This window comes from Azolla caroliniana, unplaced genomic scaffold, assembly GCF_043228905.1.
Source record: "Azolla caroliniana isolate FFs.n. ecotype wild unplaced genomic scaffold, voAzoCaro1.0.p SCAF_5, whole genome shotgun sequence".
In the NCBI taxonomy this organism is placed as follows: domain Eukaryota; kingdom Viridiplantae; phylum Streptophyta; class Polypodiopsida; order Salviniales; family Salviniaceae; genus Azolla; species Azolla caroliniana.
In genome coordinates, this window is record NW_028230440.1 from 11,215,026 (window position 1) to 11,237,337 (window position 22,312).

The 22,312-nt window shown below is 38.7% G+C and overlaps 1 protein-coding gene across 1 annotated transcript; it reads right to left on the bottom strand.

Annotated features, from left to right (window-relative positions):
* Positions 1–12,126: 12,126 nt before the first annotated feature.
* On the bottom strand, positions 12,127–14,786 carry LOC147864142 (protein NUCLEAR FUSION DEFECTIVE 4-like). Its single transcript, XM_087319818.1, has one exon. The coding sequence runs from the start codon at positions 14,386–14,388 to the stop codon at positions 12,337–12,339; it is 2,052 nt and encodes a 683-aa protein (XP_087175944.1). The 5' UTR covers positions 14,389–14,786; the 3' UTR covers positions 12,127–12,336.
* Between the last annotated feature and the right edge of the window lie 7,526 nt (positions 14,787–22,312).

A 22,312-nucleotide genomic window follows, 5' to 3' on the forward strand; every position in this document is an offset into this window, starting at 1 on the left:
CCTTGCCACAAGTCGCACGAATGCACAAGCAGGGTTTACACATGGGAGAAACAATTTCAAACACCTTTGTGAAAGGAGAGGTGCATGGGCAAGCCCGAACACTCCCTTGCCACAAGTCGCACGAACATACAAGCAAGGTTTATACATGGGAGAAACAATTTCGAACGCCTTTGTGAAAGGAGAGGTGCATGGGCAAGGCCAAAACGCTCCTTAGTCACAAGTTGCACGAACACACAAGCAAGGTTTATACAAACGACGATAACATATAAGACATGTAGGTTTGAATGCCTTTGTGAAAGGAGTGGTGCATGGGCAAGCCCGAAATGCTCCCTTGTCACAAGACACACAAACAAATAAGCAAAAATGATGATAACAAATAAGCACAATCAAGATTTACACACAAGACAAGTAGGTGAAAGAAAACATTAGTTTATATCCATATAATAGATTCTTTTATAATATAGGAATCATGTTACAATGGGTTGGATGCGAATATGAAGGATTGTTTATAAATGAATGGGGGAAGAGAGGTGGAGGAAAGAAGAGAGTGGAGTATAGAAGGAGTTTCTTTGTTGATGATGCCTCTCGATGTTGTTGATCCTTATTCTTCCACTTTCCAATTGAGTAGAGCTTCCGTGTTCCTTCTCCCTCCCCCCCTTCTTCACTAGAATAGGCTCTTATTTATAGGTTTAGGATTGCTTGCCTTTTTCCCCTAAAAAAAGCTTGTCTATATGAGTCGACTTTTCTTTTCCTCACTATTTCTGTTTTCTAGACCCAAATTTCACATGGACGTATATGCATCACAAATGACATCAAATAACTTCGGTAATGTGAAAGCATCATATCGAGACAACTGTCTAGAGAATGTACTGAACATTTGATCAATATGGTCATGTGTGTGACCAACCAGAAGGAAGTTAACTTTAACTTTCCTAAAACACTCCTTGTCCCACCAACATGCTCAAATATCCGAAGACAGTTGAATTCTTGTTCTCCCTAGCAGTGTTGTCCAATTGAATGTACAGAATAGGGGGCAATGGGAGCCCCCAATTCATCAGAACACTTTGAATCATAGTAACTGTTAGGTTGGGGTTGTTTTGGACATTCAGGTAAGTAATGAAGACGTGAGGTTTAACTGTCCCATTATATGCCAAACAACCCACCAAGTGTATCTGAACGAGACATTCACCATTGATGTCTTTCGGAAGCCTCCTAAGGTGAGGTAGACATGTCTTCTTTTGGTCCATACCATCAATCATTAGACACATATATTGTTTCAGTTTCATCCGCGCCTTCTCTCTGTGGTGCATTGCTTTTTTCCGCTCCAATGCTTGCGCTTCTCGATGGTCCTGTAACAAATGTTTATTGATGTCCTTCTCCTTTGTTGTTTTGGCACCTTTGGTCATGCTCTTCCGGTTTGCACAAATAGAACAATACCCCATACGTACTTTCCGAGGTAAGACAACATTAGTGAATTGTGTTGACCGCAATCTTGTGAACTGATTGTAGGTGACATATTTATCACTTGACGTTAACATATCCGATCTATAGGCATCATATACTTCTCGTTGTGTGTAATTATCTGAAAGATGCAACCTACCAGTAGTTGGCATTACTTCATAATTAAGGTTGAAGTAGTTCTTCATCCAACAAATTGCATTTTTTCCGCCATCAACACCGAGATCGCCATTGAGAATTCGTTGTTGCACTTTATATAATCTCATGTTGCTAACACATAACGAAATCTTGAATGCCACTCTACAACATTGTAGTCCATAGAAGATATAATACTCAAATGAGATCTTAATGTTTTGACATTATGTCCTTCACCATTTGCATCTTCGTTGCAAGATAAGTATCTTGCTCATCACTAGTGAGTGAGAAATAGTATCGCCTTAATGACCGCAACTTATCCTTTCCAATAGCAGACATGCACCCACGTGCACAACAATCTTTGCTAATATCTACTATGAGTTGGTTCTCGGATGTCACAAGGGCAAACCTATCTCGACTGTTTTGACGTGGAACCCTCGTAAAATGCATAAGACTTGCCGACTGGATTTCTTCTACACATACATTTGTTGGCTCATTTTGTTCATTTACTTCGGAAAGTGCAAGACCAGCAACACTTGTGGTAGCTTGATTGTCATTCTCTTCATAGGTTAGATCCTCATTGTAGTTGTACTCATCAATCGAGAACTCATGACTTAGGGCGATAGTTGATGGTGACTGATTATTTGGTGTCCACGTGCAATATTCTTCGAAAGAAAAAGGTGATCTTATCGAAATAGGATATTCATCCACTGAAAATGGTGAGTTTTGGCTCATTCTCTCAAACTCCGAAGATCCTCTCAAACGATTCACTATTGTTCAAATGAGGTGTTGTTGTACAATATAAGAGAGCATACAACAAATGACATAAGCTAAACACATACCTATAAATATAAAAATATAATTAAAATAAATCACATTATATATATATATATAGTCATATATGTATATAAATATTTACATTATAAGTATATATAGCTAACTAACTATGTAACTAACTAACTATATAACCAACTGAGCTCAAGTTTTAACTAACCTCACCTAATTTTTTGTACCCTATATATAATCGTGCTCTTTCGTTTTTCCCCATAGAGCGCGAGAGAGAACACGAGATAGGACAATGTGTTAGACCAATGAGTGAGAGAGGAGAGCATACAACCCACGAGCGTGACAATCCACGAGAGGGGATCATCATTGCTGCAACGACCATGCACCAGACACTTCACGACCATGTCCTCCAAGAAGATGTCATGATCGGATTCTAGGTATGTAACCCTAATCTGTACAAACACCTTCTCATTCATATCATTCTCCATGTATGGCAATGTAAGCAACTCGATATTTGGTATCGAGTTGCTCCCCCTTTAGACCCTGTGTGGGCCCCAACTCAATACGAGTGAGAAGTCCATCTACATTAGGTTTATCTCCGATCCATGGTCGATCAATGCTACTACCGGCTCTACACATCATCGATCCGGACCGGCATCTCCGTCATAGCCCTTACCCAATGTGGTCTCATGTAGTGGCTTTCGGCATATTTGTCTTTTACCGTCACTTCATCGATCAACGTCGTCCTCACCTTGACCGGCTTCTCCGGTTCAGGCTCCGACAATGCAAATTTGTTTCTGTTGAGCTTCTCGGTAGGAAGAGCGCTACCCATCTAAGTGTTCATGTCGAACTTCTTCTTCTTCTTCTCTTTGATACGAACTGTGCAAATTGCTACTACAACGGTCATCCTGTTCTTTCCAAGTGCGGGCTTGGGCACAACACACGTAAAGGCAATGGGCTTGGATCAAGCTTCCACACACTCTGATACCATGTAAAGAATCGGTGATGATTCTGTGCAGCGGAAGAACTGTGTGTGTGTGTGTGTGTGTAGAGAGAGGGGGGGAGAGAGAGAGAGAGAGAACTCATTAGTTACAACAAAACAATAAAATTGTATTAACAAGAAGCAAGAATAAGCCAACAACTACAAAGAGAAGGAGAAGGTGCTTTTGTAGTCATCTTCTCTCTAGGTTCTCTCACTAGAGTCGACTCTTGGGAAAGAGGTTGAGTCTTAACTACTTAATGAATATGTGTCATAGGATATTAACTTCTGTGACACACTAGTTATTATACAAGGAGGTGGGGTGGTCACACACTTGAGTATCCTAGAGTGTGTTCCCACACACAGGAAGTTGAGTTCGATTCTGAACATCTTCGTATTGCTAAGTTTTTTCGGTACTCATGTGTTGTAGGTTCCTTAATAGCCTTTGATTTTCTTGTTCTAATGCTACAAACTTAGTTGTGATCATGTCGAGCTCAGAAAGTACACACATATATTCTTGCTTGCTAACGGACTCCATAACTTATGAGAGAAGGGGAAAAGAAAGAAGAAAACTAGCTAGGGTTCTTGGAAGAGGAAGAAAAGAAGGGGATAATTTTGGTACAAACTGTCGTGACTTGTGCGCATGAGAGAAAAAGAAAGTAGAAAGAAATAAAGATAGAATGTAGAGTGAGAGCGAAAGAAAGAAAATAGGAAATGGAAATGAGTTTATATTATAAGAGAATAAGAGTTACAAAAGGTAGGCTAATGGCCTAAAGATTGGTGTTGAACCGAAATGAGTTCTGATGAAGGAGTAAACACTTATTTATAGGTTCTTATGGAGTATTCTAGAACGTTCTAGAGTATTTTAAATATTTAAGATATTCAAGATAATCACGAAATATTCTAGAATATGCTAAATTTCTTCCAATGATTAATAATATAGTTATTATAACTATACATCGTATATGTTATCATAATGCTCAAGGGTTTGACATGTATACAATGTTGAGGAATCGATGCGGAATAGATCACAATAAACGAACTACACGCTGAAATACGAATTACAGAAATACACCCGAAAGACAAGATAAACAGATGTACATAGAGATTTACGTGGAAGCCCTAAAACGGGGAAAACCACGGGAACAGATTCTTCACTATACAAATAGTGGATATACAATAGCGAGAAGATTACAACACTCTCTCACGAGTGCATCAGCCGCACAGGGCTCTTCGTGTCTACTGTTACACACACAGCGATAGCGCGGCTCTTCCTTCTTCTCTCACACTCTCTCTTCCTCTATTCTACACTTTGTTCTTACACAGTTCTGCACACACATATAAAGTTTGCCCTAGTTGTATATATACTTACACAAATTTCTGGCTACTTACATACGTAGCCCTCATGGGGCGCACACTTAGACTATTTACAAGTATAGTCACTCGAGTTGGCTATTTACACGATTCCGGTTTCAGCCTCGGCCGAGTCCCTCATCAACTCGGCTCCACTCTCTCCCCGTCCAGAGAGACTTGTTTCCTAACATCATCATCATTATTACCATAATAATAATCGTCAAATCTTCAAACAGTCGACTCACTGTTTTCGACTCTTCGATTGTCGGCTTTCCGAACAGTCGGATCTTCCCTGTCATCGACTATCGGCTTTCCGATCAGTCGGTTCTTCCTCCCACTGGAGGGACATATTCCCAACATACAAAGGGGTTGTGAGTTTGAACCCTTATAAGCCCAAATGTAGGTCTTCATGACACTATCTCCACTTTTCAAAGGCATTCGAGGATGAAAATTAAAGGCTACTCGGGGACCTACAACACGTGAGTACCGAGAAAGCTCAACAATATGAAGAGTTATCACAATGGGTTCACCAACTCGAGGCTACTATATTGTCATTACGAGAACAAACGTTGGGGGTTCAAAACTCCCCTGGAGAACCAAAGATTAGCCTCCCTACCAAGTTTGATGGTACGAGGTCTCTATTTCAAAGCTTTTTGAATCAAGTATGTTTGGTTATTCAGTTACATCCCAATCAGTACCCAATTGACGTTGCTCGTGTGGGATTAGTAGGAACCTTGCTAACTAGTCAAGCCTAAACCAGTTTGGGAGTTTCCAAACCTAAACTGAATGGATTCCTAAACCAATTTAGGCTAACCGATTTAGGAACCAATTTACCCAAGACAATTAAGCCTTAATCGACTTGGTAATCGTTTTGGCTTGGCTTGGCTTGAGCCATCCTAAACCAAGCTCAAACCTTTTAAGGAAGCTCAAGCCTAAACTGAACCGAACCAAACCGCCAAACAATTTAAAAATTGTTTAACAATTCGATTCAAGCTTGAGCTCAGCCGTTATCGACTCCTAAGCACATAGATGCATTAAGAAGTATCCACATGAGAAGGCCACCCATGGGAAATTTGGATGCATCTTGAACACAGGAAATGAGAATAACCGAACATACCTAGGCGAAGGAAGAGTTTGGGGATAGAAAAAAGAGAAAGAAAACATATGGGCATTAGTTGAGACCAGGATCAAACACCATAACTAGACCTACGGTGTGTAGAGATAAGAATATCACGTGTTCTTTCGGTGAAAACTTACAAGGGCAATCTCACCTCCTACAGACCATTTCTGGCAAAGAAAAAGAGAGATCTTGTCGAGAGTAACAATCGGCAACGGTTCGGTTCGGTTCGGTTCGAGAGGGTCCAAACCAAACCGGTTTGAAACCGAACCGTTTAGAGATGTTGAAACCTGAACCGAACCGAATCACGAAACTACTAAACCGAGCTATTGAAAAAGATTCAAACCGTTAAGCCATTAAACCGGTAAAACCGTTGTTTCATGGTTCGGTTTCGATTTTCAAGTTGGGTCAAATTTTTTATTTTTTATTTTTAAAATTTTCATTATTTGAATTATTTGAATTTTAAAATTTTTCCAAAAATGTGAGAATAAGGCATGAAAATGAAAAGATTATTTTAAAACAATTTTTTTTCGTTTTTTAAATTTTTTTTTAATTTAAAAAAAATAAGAAACTGTTAACCGTTTAAACCGCGGTTTTTAAATGTTGAAACCAAACCGAACCGTATTAAAAAACCCGAACCTGAACCGAACTAAACTTTCTAAACCGTTAAGCCGTTAAGATGCGGTTTCACGGTTCGGTTCGGTTCAAACCGAACCGTTGCCGATTGTTAGTCGAGAGGACATGTCTCTTCATGTATCCAAAAGAAGGTGAGAGGAATTCAAAATAGATACAATGGAAACACGAAGGGAAGAGGAGACATTTTGTTCACAAGTTCAAATTTGGTTTTTGCATTCACCCCCATAGACATGTTTTTCTATGAGGCGGTTGGACGAACTATCCTCGCTGCAACATTCATCTTCCTCTCTTCTTTCTCACTCTTTACCTCTGTTTATCTTCAAACCGATACATTGTATCATGGGAAACAATAAGAGGACCAGGTATGTGTAGCAGCATTTTTTAGTGTCTTTATGTGATCATTCAAAAGAAAACAATCCTGAAATGTAACCTTGACTTGGGTTAGACTATTCATGCTCTCCACCTTCCTTCCTTCCTCTCAGGTTGTATTCGATGACACTCTCGACTTTGACACCTCTCCAATCACACACCCTCACCTATATTTTGTCATTTAAGAATTTCCTTCTTAAGGCTTTTGTTACTTGAGTCACTTTGCGGCGAGGTGTCATCCATTAGTATCAACATGCTCCCGATGAGGCCCACATGCTAATGATTCCTCTATTTCCTAAACATGAAAGCAATAGATATCAGTTGAGGACTAAGTATGACGGTACTTTGTCTTTTTCCACTCCAATCTTGTAGGACAATGGCATCACCTTGTGATACTCCTAAGGGCATAACTCATGCATCTAGTGGTGTGACCCCTACGTGTCTCTAGAAATAGCATCATCTTATGCCTAAACAATCATTCGTCATGACATTGAGTCTGAACAAATTATTTGCATGTTGTCAAGTGGGGAGGCATCCAAAATGTTTCCATGTTTTGAATGAAATGGCCAAGACATGCACACATATGTCTACGAAGTCCATTGCAGATTTGTCCTCCATTCCCCATCGAAAGTACAATAATCAATTACTAATTGTGCTATTGTGTATTATTGAAAGAAAACACGCTTTATGTTTGTCATAGTTTTGCTTCAACATGTTTACATCCACCTAGGATTGGGCATTTTTTTATCTCATTTGCAAATTTTGTTAGTAGAATTGTATAAGTAGCACAACAAGTAACATCTGTATTGAAATTTGCCCATAACATCCTTTAAGTTTACTCTTGTTTCTAAACTCCAGAAGTTCTTGGCCAACTAATGTACACAAAGGTCCCTTCACCTTTGAGTATTAGATTTTTCCTAGATCCTTGAGATGAAAAAAGAAACAAATCCATATTGCCTTCTTCAATATGTTCGTCTTTAACTTTGTTGTCAAGTCACATTTTCCTTGGTGCTTTTTCAATGATAAGTGCTTGAAGAGCCAAGAGCCTTGTTTAAGATTTTCTAATCATGTTGTCGGGTGGATTTTGATGTAATCTTTCACAAACGGCCACTCGAGGATTGGATATTATCAACAATGCTAGCATTACAACCTCTCATTCTCGACTAGTTGAAATGGGGTATGACATGTGGAAACTTTGTACAACATGAAGATTGCTCATAAAAACTACATGAAGCTTATGCTCCCAATCTAACCTCAGCGCAACAATGATTTTTATGAGGATGTTACATAGAATCTTGTTCGACCTCTCGGCCTAACTATTATATGAGCTATAATTCTTGTATATTACCATGAATTTCCCAAAAAGGTAAGTGACTACTTAATTTAAGAAGTGAGACCCTTTTCAGTAACTAGTTCTAATGGGTAGCCGAAAAATATGACAATATTTTTATAGAACATTTGTTGTGGTTTGAGCTATCATCACTCCTTGCACAATCTTTCTCTTCCACCCATTTGGTGTAGTAATCCATGGTTGTGATGATGTAGCATGTTCCACTAGAAGTTGGATTGATGGGTCTTACATAATCCATTCCCATTTTTTAAAGGCTTGCTATGCTATGCAAGTTGTACATGGTTTTAATAAACTTCAGGTGGATGTTTGTGTCATTTGACATTAGCCACACCTTTTCACATACTTTATGTTCACATTGTAAAAATTTATTCGTTGTCCAAAAGCATAAATTTAAGACATTTTCATAAATCCATATAATATTATAGATGTCATGTATGTTTTTAATAGCTTGCTATAATAATAATAATGTAACATTTACTCACATATCCCCAAAACATTGTAGATAGTTGATGAAATCCACCGTAGGAAAAAAAATACTAACTCCATAGACCCATATAATATTATAGAAAGATGAACACATATATTATGGCGTATTCAGTGATCAACCTTACACATATTGTTGTCAATGACCCAATCCTTTTATTTTAGATACCCCTCCAAGCTTCAAACCATTCTCTCCACGTAACCTCTTCAAAATCAATCTCAATAAACTTAAAATTTTAAAAGAGTTGGTTTTGACCTTATTCATCATAGACAACCATCTTTCACTTACAAATTACAAATTACAAATTACAATTGAAGATAGTGGCAAAACATACAAAGACTATACACCATAGTTCCATTATCCATGGAAAAGACTACTCCTAATCATCATGGTTACAACTAGCTTTCCAAGACTCATGCATGTTTTTATCTCTTGAGATCATTTCGTCTCCTCATAATGAAATTTTGTTTTTATCCTTTCAAAAAAGATTGCATACACTTGTACCCATGCTTTTGTATATATATCTAATTTGTGCATATCTTTATCATAATACTTTGGACAAAAATAATTTACAACAAAAATGTCAAAGTCACTTTTGAAAGCGGCTACAGAATATTGTAACCAACTGTCTTACATAAATTTGACATACATAGATCAATCAAGCATCTACCATTTTATGCATTTCAGGCATATTCACATCATCACCTTTATATATTAAATCTAAATGCAAGTGATGGTAGTGTAAAATGCCTTCAAAATCAACAAAAGCCATGAATGCATTCTTGTTAATTACCTTTCTTATGAAAGATTAAATATGAAATACATGTAAAGCAAATGTATAACTAAAGCATGAGAAAAGGGAAGTTCCATAAATTTAGTTGAGATCCTCTCCAAAGCCTGTAACATTTGGAGGCACCTCTTGAATTTACATCAGAAAAATAACATAACAAAAGTTGCACCTTATAATGAGTTAATATTGATGTTGTCTATTTTTATTTTTTATTTTATTTCCAAAAAGATTTCCTTCATTAGTATTAAGTAAAAACGCCATAAGGCTACAAACTGTACAATTTAGAGAGTATTATATACAAAAAGGATAATCAGGGGAAGGGCCAGGGATGATGATATTTCCAAATTGGTCCTTGAGAGGAGATCGTGAATAGAGGCAACTTCCTCCATAACTGCTGTAATTTTTTCCTTTTCTTAAGAACAACCTCCGAAAGGCCCGACATATTGTCATACTACCCACGCACTACCGCTAGTAAGTTGTCCCATAATTCTAGCAATATATCTGAGAGAAGGGGATCTATGGAATCATATCGTCTTTTACATTGATACTTCCATAAGGTTCATAATGTAACCGTGGATACTGTTTTCCATACTTGGGTTGCACGCATTTGCTTTCGAGGCTGCTGAAAAGGCGAGACATATATTAGATGCCTGTTGATGACAGTCTTAGCCTCTAGAGCATCATCTGCCTCATACAATAAGAGACTAAAATGAAGAACCCCCCATACCGTTGATCCCCAGGAGAATAGGCAACCTACATTAATTGTCAGGAATAAAGAAAGAACTTTATTCCATACCTGTTGAGCTAGTGAACAGGACCAGAGAGCATGCTTGGTAGTTTCCTGGAAGTCACCACAATAACTACATTGTCTAAGAACGGGTGCCACGTTTCCTTTCAAAGATTGACCTACCGGTAGTGCTGCATGTAGCAAAAGCCATCTGAAGAGAGTGTATTTTGTTGGTCCCCTAAAAGACCAAATCCATTTCCAATAAGCCTTCAAATGACTGCTTGATACACCCCAATTATTCCAGTGCTTTTGAGCCGCAGGAGTTGGAATATTCTTAGACATGAGTAAGGTTCTACCAAATTTCATAGTATTTTGATGTTGTCTATTTTAATTTGTTATAGTATAGACAATAGAGTCCTACATAACTCTCTAACAAAGACTTTACATGTCATGTGACATTTTCAAAGGTCTTCAATGTGTGGATAGTCATCAAATCCTAATGTTGAACTCATGAACAATGTCCTTGGTATTTTTATTCATTGTAAAAGGATAAAGATATTTTTAGTTTGTGGCCTTGCATATTATTAGTTAGTATTTTTAGGGAAATGCCTTTATAAATCTAACCTACACCCAATTGTTGCAATTTGCATGGCAACACACTTTACACAACGTCAACTATTTACATCCATCATGTACAGAGTACCGAATAGGATGAGCAAAGTTTAGATGCTAGCACAAAAAAAGTTGCATCAACTAATTAGAAACACCCCAAATTGCGATGACAAATTCTTTTAGTTTTGATGGTCTTATCAAGTTAGTTTATGTGCCCCACTTACCAAAAGTAAGGGGTTGTCCAATGATCAATTAGAAAAAATTAAAATGATTCAATAACAAAGGCAATCAAAAGATATGAAAAATCAACTACATATGTTTGTATGTAATATGAATTCAAAGGTTTGATTCTTTACTTTCAAAAGTACACATACATGTTTAGTTGAAGTTAGAGTTTCCAATGAAAATTTGCATTAACCAAATAACTAAGCCTTTGATTAGAGTTGAATCAAATATCTATTATACTCTTTGTGTACATTAGAAGCACAACTAGGAATTTGAAATTCTACTCTATGAATCCATCAATTAAGATATCTCATCCAGCTTTTGAGGCATCTCAATCACTCTGTGAATCCGAAGATACTAGCTTTTGGTATAATAACCTACAGGATAGATAAAATTTTAATCTCACGAGAACCATGATAAAGTGATACACTAAGAAATATGGCAAATTCATACTCAACATAGATGATTCAACCCACTAGAGTCACTCCCATCAAAAAGGTTTTACTATATGAACTAGTGGCAAACACCCTTGGATATCGAGCTTCAAAGTCAATGGTTATCGTGCAAAAGACATTAAGAAGATAAGGGAATGTGATTTACCCCACCTAGAAGCTATGGTCGAGATACCATCTATGGGCCACATCCGCATCGTAACCCTTTAAACCCTCACTCCTTTTCGAGAGACTTGGATGGAAATGAAACTAGTCTTAGCACATAGCCATGCCTTTATAGAATATGCTACACCCCATAATATTTTTGTACCACGCTAAAACTCTTTTATTTATGTTCATTTTAGTTTTGATGATTGAAATTTGATACACATCCCATTATTGTATGCTTTTGCTTGGAGAGATGGCCGAGAGGTATCTATTAGGAGCCAACTCGAAATGTTTAGTGCCAATTCCCTTTCAATGCTACCCAAAAATGAGATTATTGTTGTATTTGAGTTTGAGTCTCCAATCATTGTCACATGGGCCAAATCATTGTCATATGGGCCAAATTTGGTCTTAGAAGACATTAATATTTCTTTCTTTCGTTTGGAGTACTCTAAGTAAGGCAAAGTCACTTTCTAATTATATAGAAACTAATATTTAAATGTTATAGTTAATAAAAAATATTTCCTACTTATTATAAAATTAGATTTTCACAATGTAACATATATTTTGTCAAGTATAATGATGTGCTTATTCTTATTTTTTGTGTGATTGTGAACCTTTATTACACTTAGGATTCTATCACTAATTCTAAAAATGAGCGAAAGCTTTTTAATATAAGCACGATACAAAGTAATGGAAATCCACATACACACTACGATTAAGTTGTAGTAGCATGGTTGGTTTGTGGATTGGCATGTAGAGTTATAAATTTGGCATATATGTCCTGGGCATAGAACCTCTTTGTTCTCATGACCAAAAAGACAGATATAAAGCTCCCTGCTGCACTCACGATAGTCATAATCAAGAATGTCATTCGAAAGCATTGCCACCCATTACACACGAGCTCCGTGACCATAGTGGATGACCCTGACAGGAGCAATGCGTCTGTTTGTCGCTTGGCCTCCTTATCATACAAATAGCCGGCCACTTTAACATTGAGCAAATATGAGCCCAATGGGCTAGCGATACCACCAACATTGTACAAAGTTGCGTAGTATTTAAGCCCAAAAAGCTCGGAAACAATAGCATATAAAAGAGGCCATTGAGCTCCAAAGCATAGGCCTATCACAACTGATGCAATGTATAGTGTTCCGGGACCAGGGAAAGCTATCATGATATGACCAACACATGCTACTGCCATGACGATTGTAAGACCAAGCGTCCTCGGGAATCGATACCTTTGGAGTAAATACTCGGACAAGAATCCTGCAATCACTCGACCTAAGAAGTTCCATATACTTATCAATGATACACATGTGCTGATGCTTACCGTGGAGTACCCAAGGGATGCCCCGATCTGGCCCATGTTATCGATAGCTGTGAGAGTGGCCCCTATCCCACACGTGATAGAAACAAACAGTATCCACATGTCGAGGCTTAGAATCGCCTGTGGAATAGTGAAATCGTCGCCTCTCTCGGGCCAAGTCTTCGCACTGAAGAATGACCTCACCCTCGATGTGAAATGGGCACATGTGGAATGCTTGGTTGGAATGTGAATAATATTAGCACCATCGCGATTACCGTGGTCGTGGTCATGGTCATGGTCATGGTGCTCATTGGACATGGCCTTGCTCATCACACCATTATCATTGTTATCCTCGAACCTTACCACTATTGTGGATGGGCCTCCTTCCTTCTCCTTGTCTCCTTCCTTGCACTCCTCACTCTCAGACCTGCTGCTAACAACGCCGCCTTGAGGAGGTTGGTTTGAGGATGAAGTGTCCAGCAGCAGCAGCTCCACTCCTGCCCCCTCCTCTAGGCGATGGCGGTGACCTGCACTTCCGCTTCCGCTTCTGCTTAAAGGCTGGGGGGGGTTAAGTACCAGCGGTGTTTTGAGGTGCAGCGCAGCAGACACGTCCTTCTCGACTTGGACTGCCACCAACACGTTGGCTGCAACTAAGAGCAGCGTGACAGCTCCCATAGCTTTGTAGACAACAGCAGAGACGGGGAAGACGTTCTCTATGATGATGATGAGCATGAGGAAGGCAGCCAGCAGCAGGGCGAGGTAGAGGAAGGAGAAGAAGTACTTGTCGTGAGCTTTGTCCATGACGGGTGTGGTGGGGCGGATGAGGAACATGAAGAGCAGCGTGATGGCCGTGGGAAGCACCCCTATGAGCAGGATGATGCCCCTCGTGTCCTGCCCATATATGGCGTGATAGATCTGGGTGAAGATGGCCCCACTCAGCCCTACACAGCCTTTCACCAGCCCCAACACCACACCCCGGCTCTGCGGGAAATTCTTCACGCAATTCACTAGCACCCCCGTGTTGGCGAACGTCTGCGAATTCGCCCCGATGCATATGTACAAGTACATTTGGCCCGGTGTCGGAGGGCCCATCCGGTGCGTCACCGCCATCCATATCATGAGATACCCGAAAACGTTCATGCCTGCCCCTATGGCCAGCACCACCCATGGTGGGGCAACCTCGTTGATCAACCCTGACACTATCCCCACGTTCGCCCCTAGATCTTTGAAGAAACTTAGGGTGTCTATGGTTTGTTGGTTATAATGGAGCGCGGATTTGATCGCGCCCGAGTAGATCCCGAAGATGTACGTAGCCCCCGAGAAGAACAAGATATACAAGGAGACGACCACCACCATCCATCTGCCTTTACCAAGTTGCCACACAAATTGGGCTAGGCTTTCATTCTTCATATTCATCTTCTTGTTGTTAATCGAGTCCATGGTCTTCTTCTGGTTGGGTTGCATCAAACAAGGGTGCTAGTAGTATAGTCAAGAAGCATGCTTGAATGAAGAATATGATAACTTTACATGTGCTATGTTCTACTTTGTGTGTAGCTCCCCCAAGATTCGTGTTAGAAATCTTAGGCCATGGTCCTAGTTATATATTTACATGTATATTTTATGTCTTGCATCCATTGTCGGAAGACTAATGTGAATATACTAGATAATATTGACCCCAATTGGCAAGAGAGCGTAGAATTCTCTTTTGAATGTTTAATTAGATATCGACATGGTCCCTTTATTTGACAAAATATTAGCCTATCTCCATTCATATGTCAGGGGCGGTTTGTAGTGCATAGATCAAGATAGAGCTTGAATGAATGGACCCTCCACCCTCTACTATGTGTGGGTGTGTGTCATAAATCTTCAACAATCACACATACATAGGAAGCATATATGTATATACTTCCTATTGATAAATGTTGCCTAGGCACATCAACAACTCTTTATCGAAGGAAAATTGCATCCCTCCCAAACTAGATATTTGTTAAGAACATCCCTCTATATTTATAAATATCGAAAAGCTGACATAAATTAATGAAGGTTGTCATGAAACTTGAGCCACTCTTTTGAAAGCATAGGAAATTACTCCCAAGAACTAATGTCTCAAAACGACACATCCGACAAGCACATTTTTTCTCGTTCAATAACTTGATAATGTTGAATGTTACTCGGTAATAGAACATGTCCATTTGTCTAAGGTTCTCTTACTGATGTACCGTTTTCTTGGGAGATTTATGTTAGAATCTTATCTTGAAAGAAAAAGTATCCAAAGCTTGACTTGTGATTGAAATCCATTTTCTCCAACTTTCCTCTTCAAATTGAAAAAGTGCTCAAGGTTTTATGACCGCTCACAAAGGCACGTGAATGTAGTTTTCATTGCATACACGTATACTCTCTTCTCTCTCTCTCTCTCTCTCTCTCTCTCTCTCTCTCTCTCTCTCTCTCTCTCTCTCTCACTAGTGAAGGTACAACTTGTTTTATTAGAAAATGTTTGAATGATCAATCATCAAGCATAACAATATTTACAATTATTTGACTAACCGCATTAGTGATTGAATCCTCATTGAATTTTCTCTAACAAAAAGGAAAGTGGTTTACACATCATCTCAATGACATACGAATCCACCCTCAATCTTGCATAATCTCTTCGGATGATAAATAGAATGTCCAAATTTGGCACATACACATAATGTTAAAACCACCAATTCACTAGATGTTTGGTACAAAATGGGCCAATATCTTGAAGCCAATCTGAGTAAAGGAACCCTCCCACACAAATTAAAGATAAAATTGTGCCATTTTTAGACCATTGAATTGCTTGTACTTTAGTTTTACACATTGCCAAGTCATAATTTGTCGCATTGGTGAAACCAAACCACATCATCAACTTGGAAATCCTAATCAAATGTATGATATAAATCCACATTATCTTTGTGTCATTTCTAAAGTCCACCTAGTTCTAATGTAAAGTATACATGTGTTGCTTCAAGAAACATACAAGATCATCAGTAGGAGGGTATACTAAACCTATTTGGATATCTAGGCTAAATCAAGGGTAGGAAACATAAATATAAGAGTGAGTTTTTGTTCAAGATATGTGTCATGGTCAACTCACAGATATATCTAATGTAAGCATGAATTTCAGGAAATAGATAAGAAAATAAAGGGAGAAAGAGAGAAAGAAGGGTGCCGATCCACACAACCACATTGGGACGGATTTGATCCCTTAATGGCATCCCATACCACTGTTATTAAAAGTGGAGTGTGGAAGGGGGGAAAAAACGTGGAGCATGCTAAAATAAAAACCACTCACAATATATTGGTGATTGAGCCTCTGGAATCCTGTAAAAGGGTGAAGACAACTCATTGTTAGGGGGAGAAGTTAGAGACAAGGTAGAAGTGTTGTTGAATTCTAGAGAGAGACCAAGCGTTGCAAATCATGAGGCCATGCAAGATCAATGTTAACAAAGTGTGACGTGGCCATTGTTCGTTGAGACGTTGCACCAAAACTCTAAGATATCCCCCCAAAGCTCTACTCGTGATTATCATCTTTGTTTACTCCTATCTTCTTCCAAATCCTTCTTTTATCTCTTGTTCACTCCATGTAATGGAGCTGAGAATTTTCTCATTGTACTTTCACACTGTCTTAAACTTACCATTGGTTACAAATTTTATTATAATATATATTTTGCATTTTTTGTTTGGAAATTCTTGTTTGAGTATCTGGTACAAAGACTTCACCATGAGGATCGTGTTTGAATTTTCGACTCGAAATTCCGAGCTTGGGACATAAAATTACTTGAATTTTGGTGATAGCGGCATAAAACAAATCACAAAATTGTCTTGCTAGGAAATCCATCATGCCCTATGAAGCCTTCGTCATGAGGATTGCGATGATTTTTTCAGATTCTAATTCCGATCTCCGAGCACTACGAAACGTCTTCTTGTAACATTTTTTGATGCCAGGAGTTGAACCCAGCACGCCGGCCAAAACCGACACTTCCTCTACTAGACGGTGCTTAAGGATAGATCAAAATTATGAAAACTTATCTCGTTTATTTAAGTACTTTTCGTGCTCTTCCTAAAGGCCACAAATGTAATTAAAGAACTTATCTAGGTTTTTCTTTATTTACCTTTCGTGCCATCCCACGAGGATATCAAAACTAAATGAAGGGCATGAAATATAATTAACTAATTATAATTATAACAACAATAATAATAGAAATAAAAACAACAACAACAATAATATTTAATAAAGTATAATAAACTACGTTTGAGCCCTCAAGACTCGAGGGCTCTAAATTCGAGTGACTTCCTATATATATGGTCACAAAGAGTCTACTTCTTGGGATGATTTTCAGATGCTCAACACCATAGATAGCTATGTTGTGGTGGATAACATGCATCAAATCACTTAACTCAGAAGTTTGACATGTGATTGGAAAAGATAATGCTATGGCTTATATGTTGTCTAGAGATAGGTACCAAGAGGAAATTGAGGATTCGGTGGATAATGCAGAGGAACTTGACTTTTTCAAGACAGATCTCGCAACCACTGAAAGAAATAGTGAAGGTACATATTCTATGTTCAATGAAGATGAATATGAAGGGGATTGATTACTTATAGGATGATTCTTGAGTAGGTTGACGACAAATCTATCATGGATGAAGGAAGAGGCTCAAAGGATTTGGAAGAAGGTGTATAAATATTTCCTTCAAGGACGAGATCTTTTAAAGCATCCTAAGAAGAGGACAAACACATCGTTGAGAATAGTTTGCAAGAAAGAAGACAAAAGAAAATTGGTATTTGAGTATCATGAAGGTCCTTGGGAAGGGCATAGAGGTGTTTGGGTGACATTCTCTAAAATAAAAGGGAAGTATTGGTGGCCAAGGCACAGCTTGTTGGAACGTGTGAAAGTTGTTAGATGTACTTTAAATGGATGGTAGACTTGGTAACAATGCCAATAGAACTGGGTAAGATGAAATACTTCATACTTGCACGAGAAGACCTCATAAACCAATGTACTATACTTGATGCCAATGTAACTCCCAGAAAATTGGTGTTAGAAATCATAGGCCATGGCCATAGTTATATATATACATGTATCTTTATGCATGCATCCATTGTCGGAAGACTAATGTGAATATACTAGATAAAATTGACCTAAATTGGTAAGAGAGCAAAGAGTTCTCCTTTGAATGTTGAATTAGATATCGAAGTGGTCCTTTTATTCGACAAAATATTACCCTATCCCCATTTATATATCAAGGGCAGTTTGTAGTGCATAGATAAAGATAGAGCTTGAATAGATGAACCCTCTCCCCACTATTATGTGTGTATGCATTATAAATCTTCAACAATCACACATAAATAGGAAACATATATATACTTCTTATTGATAAATGTATCCTAGGCATATCAACAACGCTTTGTCGAAGGAAAATGGTTTCCCTCTCAAACTAGAGATTGATTAAAAACATCCCTCTATATTTATAAATATAAAAAGGCTGACATTAATTAATGAAGGTAGTCATGAAACTTGAGCCACTCCTTTGAAAGCATAGGAAATTACTCCAAAGAACTAGTGTCTCAAAAATGACACATCCTACAAACACATTTTTTCTCGTTCAATAACTTGATAATGTTGAATCTTACTCGGTAATAGAACATGTCCATTTGTCTAAGGTTCTCTTACTTATGCATCGTTTTCTTGGGAGGTTTACGTTAGAATCTTATCCTTGAATTGTTTTTTTCCAAATCTTGACTTAATTGTTTATTATGACCACTCACAAAGGAACTTGAATGTAGTCTTCATTACATACACGTATACTCTCTCTCTCTCACACACACACACACACACACACACGCGCGCGCATTCACTAGTAAAGGTATATCTTGTTTTATTAGAAAACGTTTGAATTATAATGAATCAAGCATAATAAATAATTATAAGTATTTCTTTCTGGGACCCTCAACCTTGTTTAACTAACCTCATTGAATTTTCTCTAGCAAAAAGGAAACTGGTTTATACATCATCTCAACAACATATGAATGGACTCTTGAGCTTGCATAATCTCTTTGGATAATAAATGGATTGTCCAAATTTGGCGCATACAAATAATGTTAAAACCACTAATTCTCTAGATGTTTGGTACAAAATGTGTCAACATTTTAAAGCCAACCCAAATAAAAAAACTCTCCCGATAGGAACCCTCCCACACAAAGGAAAGAAATTTTTTTGTTGCATGTTTAGACCACATAATTGTGGCTAAGTGATAATTTGTCGCATTGGTGAAACCAAACTGCATCATCAACATGGAAATCCTAATCAAATGTATGATATAAATCCACATTATCTTTGTGTCATTTCTCAAGTCTAGCTAGTTCTAATGTTAAGTCTACATGTGTTGCTTCTAAGAGACATACAAGATCATCAATAGAAGGGTATACCAAACCTATCTGGATGTCTAGGTTGAATCAAGGGTATGAAACATAAATTCACATAGAATAGTGAGTTTTTGTTCACGGCATGTGTCATGGATATATCTAATGTAAGCATGAATATAAGGAAATAGATAAGAAAATAAAGAGGCAAAGAGAGAAAGAAGGGTGCTGATCTGCTCGACCACCCCCTAGAGAATGAATTGAGGGGGATTTGATCCCTTAATGGCATCCCATACCACCGCATATGGGCTTCGCGTTGTGCTTGATACTGGAGCGCTCTAACCACAAGATCACTGTCTCGACGTAGTCGACCCTTTCCTTATGAGGTTAGCTAGGTCTCGTAGTTATAACATGACCCAAGGTTCCTTGGCAAGTTTGCACTTGACCCTTAATGGTTGTCCAAATCCATAGGATTTAAAGTACTCCTCCTATCTTTACATTCTCAATTGTTAGAGCTTGATCCTAATGTAAGCGTATGATAAGGACAGAAAATATATATAGAAAAGAAAGGGGGGAGAGAAAAAGGGTGCCGATCCACTCGATCATCCCCTAACGAAGGGATTGAGACAGACTCGAGCTTCGATCGGCGTCCCATACCACTGCCGTGGCATCGAGTTGTACTAGGTACTAGCGCGCTCGCTACAAGAGTTTAATCACCACTTAAGTAGAGTCTCGACGTAGTTGAATAATGTATCAAATGAGGGTAGCAAGGCCTCATATTTATAGTCAGACCTAAAGCCCCCGACAAGTTCACACTTGAGCTTAATGGGTTGTCTCAATCGTAAGGATTAAAAGTAATCCTTCCCTTCTTTACACTCCCGTTTAACACTCACACTTTATCCACGTGTATAGAATACTACAATATAATCTTACCACGTGATATATGGTCATGCCCGTAACATACTCCCCCTCTTTAAAAAATTGCACTCTTGCAATGAAAAGTTAGAGAAGTTAGTTTTAAGTTGTTGTAAATAAACTCCAAAATTGAGAGATAACGTTACCATTTTGTTGGTTTTCACCAATGTATGCTGGAAGCATGTCCTCAATAATTTGATTTACTTGTTTTGTCTGTCCATCAGATTGAGGATGATCCGTGGAGCTCATGCTCAATGTAGTTTTTAACTTCTTAAAGACTTTGGATCTTGATCACTCACGATATCCATGGGCAACCTATAAAAACGAAATAACTCATCAACGAATTGGTAAGCCAATTCAGGAGCTGTTACTGACCATTTTAGTAGCAATAAATCTGGTCATTTTTGTTGGCCTATCAACCACAACCCATATGACATCATGGCCTTTTTGGGTGTGAGGAAGGCTAACAAATTTTCCCACTTATTTTTGGGAATTTCCAAGGGATGTAAAAGTCCAACGGCTTTAAGTCGCTTGGCTTTATTAACCTGACATTGGTGACATTTAGTCACATAGCTATGTATGTCAAGATGCATCTTAGGCCAATAGAATTGAGTGGAGATGAGAATGAGTGTGCGATGTATTCCAGGGTGCCCTGTTGAGGGTGCATCATGGCATTAAAAAAGAATTATCTTTTTGACCTTAGTCAAATCTGGAACACAAACCTTCCCATTACGATAGAGCAGACCGTTAACAATGTGGAAAGATTCATTCGAGGTTGTGGTGATGTCTATTCCAGACTCAACTCTTGCCCAATATTTTCTAAAATAATGGTCATCAGGATATTTTCCTTGAAGGTGATCATAAAGATCTGATGTTATTTTAGTGAAGCTAAGCATGTTAACTTCACGAATGTGACTCAGTGCATCAACGTCTGTGTTCATGGAACCTTTACGATATCGTATGGAAAAATCAAAGTCTTCGATCATGTTGATCAATGATCACCTGAACTTCCAGCCCAATAGGCGTATTGAAGGTCCTCGATACAACAACCTACGATCCTTCGTGCCGCTGACACATTGCAATGTCCTTTGCACACAATGAAGGTGAACAGACATCGATTGCGACATGAATTGGCTAATCAAGCCGACTAGAAAGCTGAGGTCAGATTGAGTGATCTTCAAGTAAATCAGGGTTCTGACAATTTGTTAGAACTGTGTCGTATCGCAAGCCAGCCCCGATCCGTGGCGAACCTTGAGATTCCTATCAAGAGGAGTCGAGATGGATTTGCAATCCATCATGTTGAACTTGAAGAGCATATTCATCACATAATGTCATTGGCTGATCAATATGCCTTTTGGAGTACGGAACAATTTGATTACAAGGAAGTATTGAGGGTCCCCCAAGTCCTTCATCTCGAATGATGCCGGAAACATAGACTTGACGTGGTCGATTTCCTCCAATTTGGGGGCCAACGATCACCAGATCATCGACACACAACAATATGATGGCCGGCCTATTCTGACCTTGTTGATTGAACAAGGGTGAGCCCGACTTTGATAGAGCAAACCCCATCTTATGCAGACATTGCATAACTTTGGCATTCCAAGCTTGGGGGGCTTGCTTGAGTCTGTAAATGGAGTTCTTCAATCGGCAAATTGCCGTTTTGTTCAGCTCAAACAAAAATCCGAGAGGCTACACCATGCATACCTGTTCCTCAAGGTTGCCTTGGAGGAACGTGTTCTTTACATCCATCTGATGCAGGTGTCATCCCTTTGCCACTACTATGATCAACAACACACAAACGGTCGTCATCGTCGTGACCGGTGCAAATGTTTCATCATAATCGTTTCCGTGTTTCTGTGCATAGCCCTTGGCCACCAGTTAGGCCTTATACTTGTTGATGGAGTTGTCAGCATTGTACTTAACTTTATACACTGTCAGGAACTCTATTAAGGCAGAGAAGGAATTAGTACTAAAAGAAGGATTAGTACTATTGTTGGGGAATAGTACTAAGACAGAGAAGGATTAGTACTATGAGAGGTGTCGAACTTTGAGAGAAGGAATGAGTGAGTGAGAGAGAGAGAG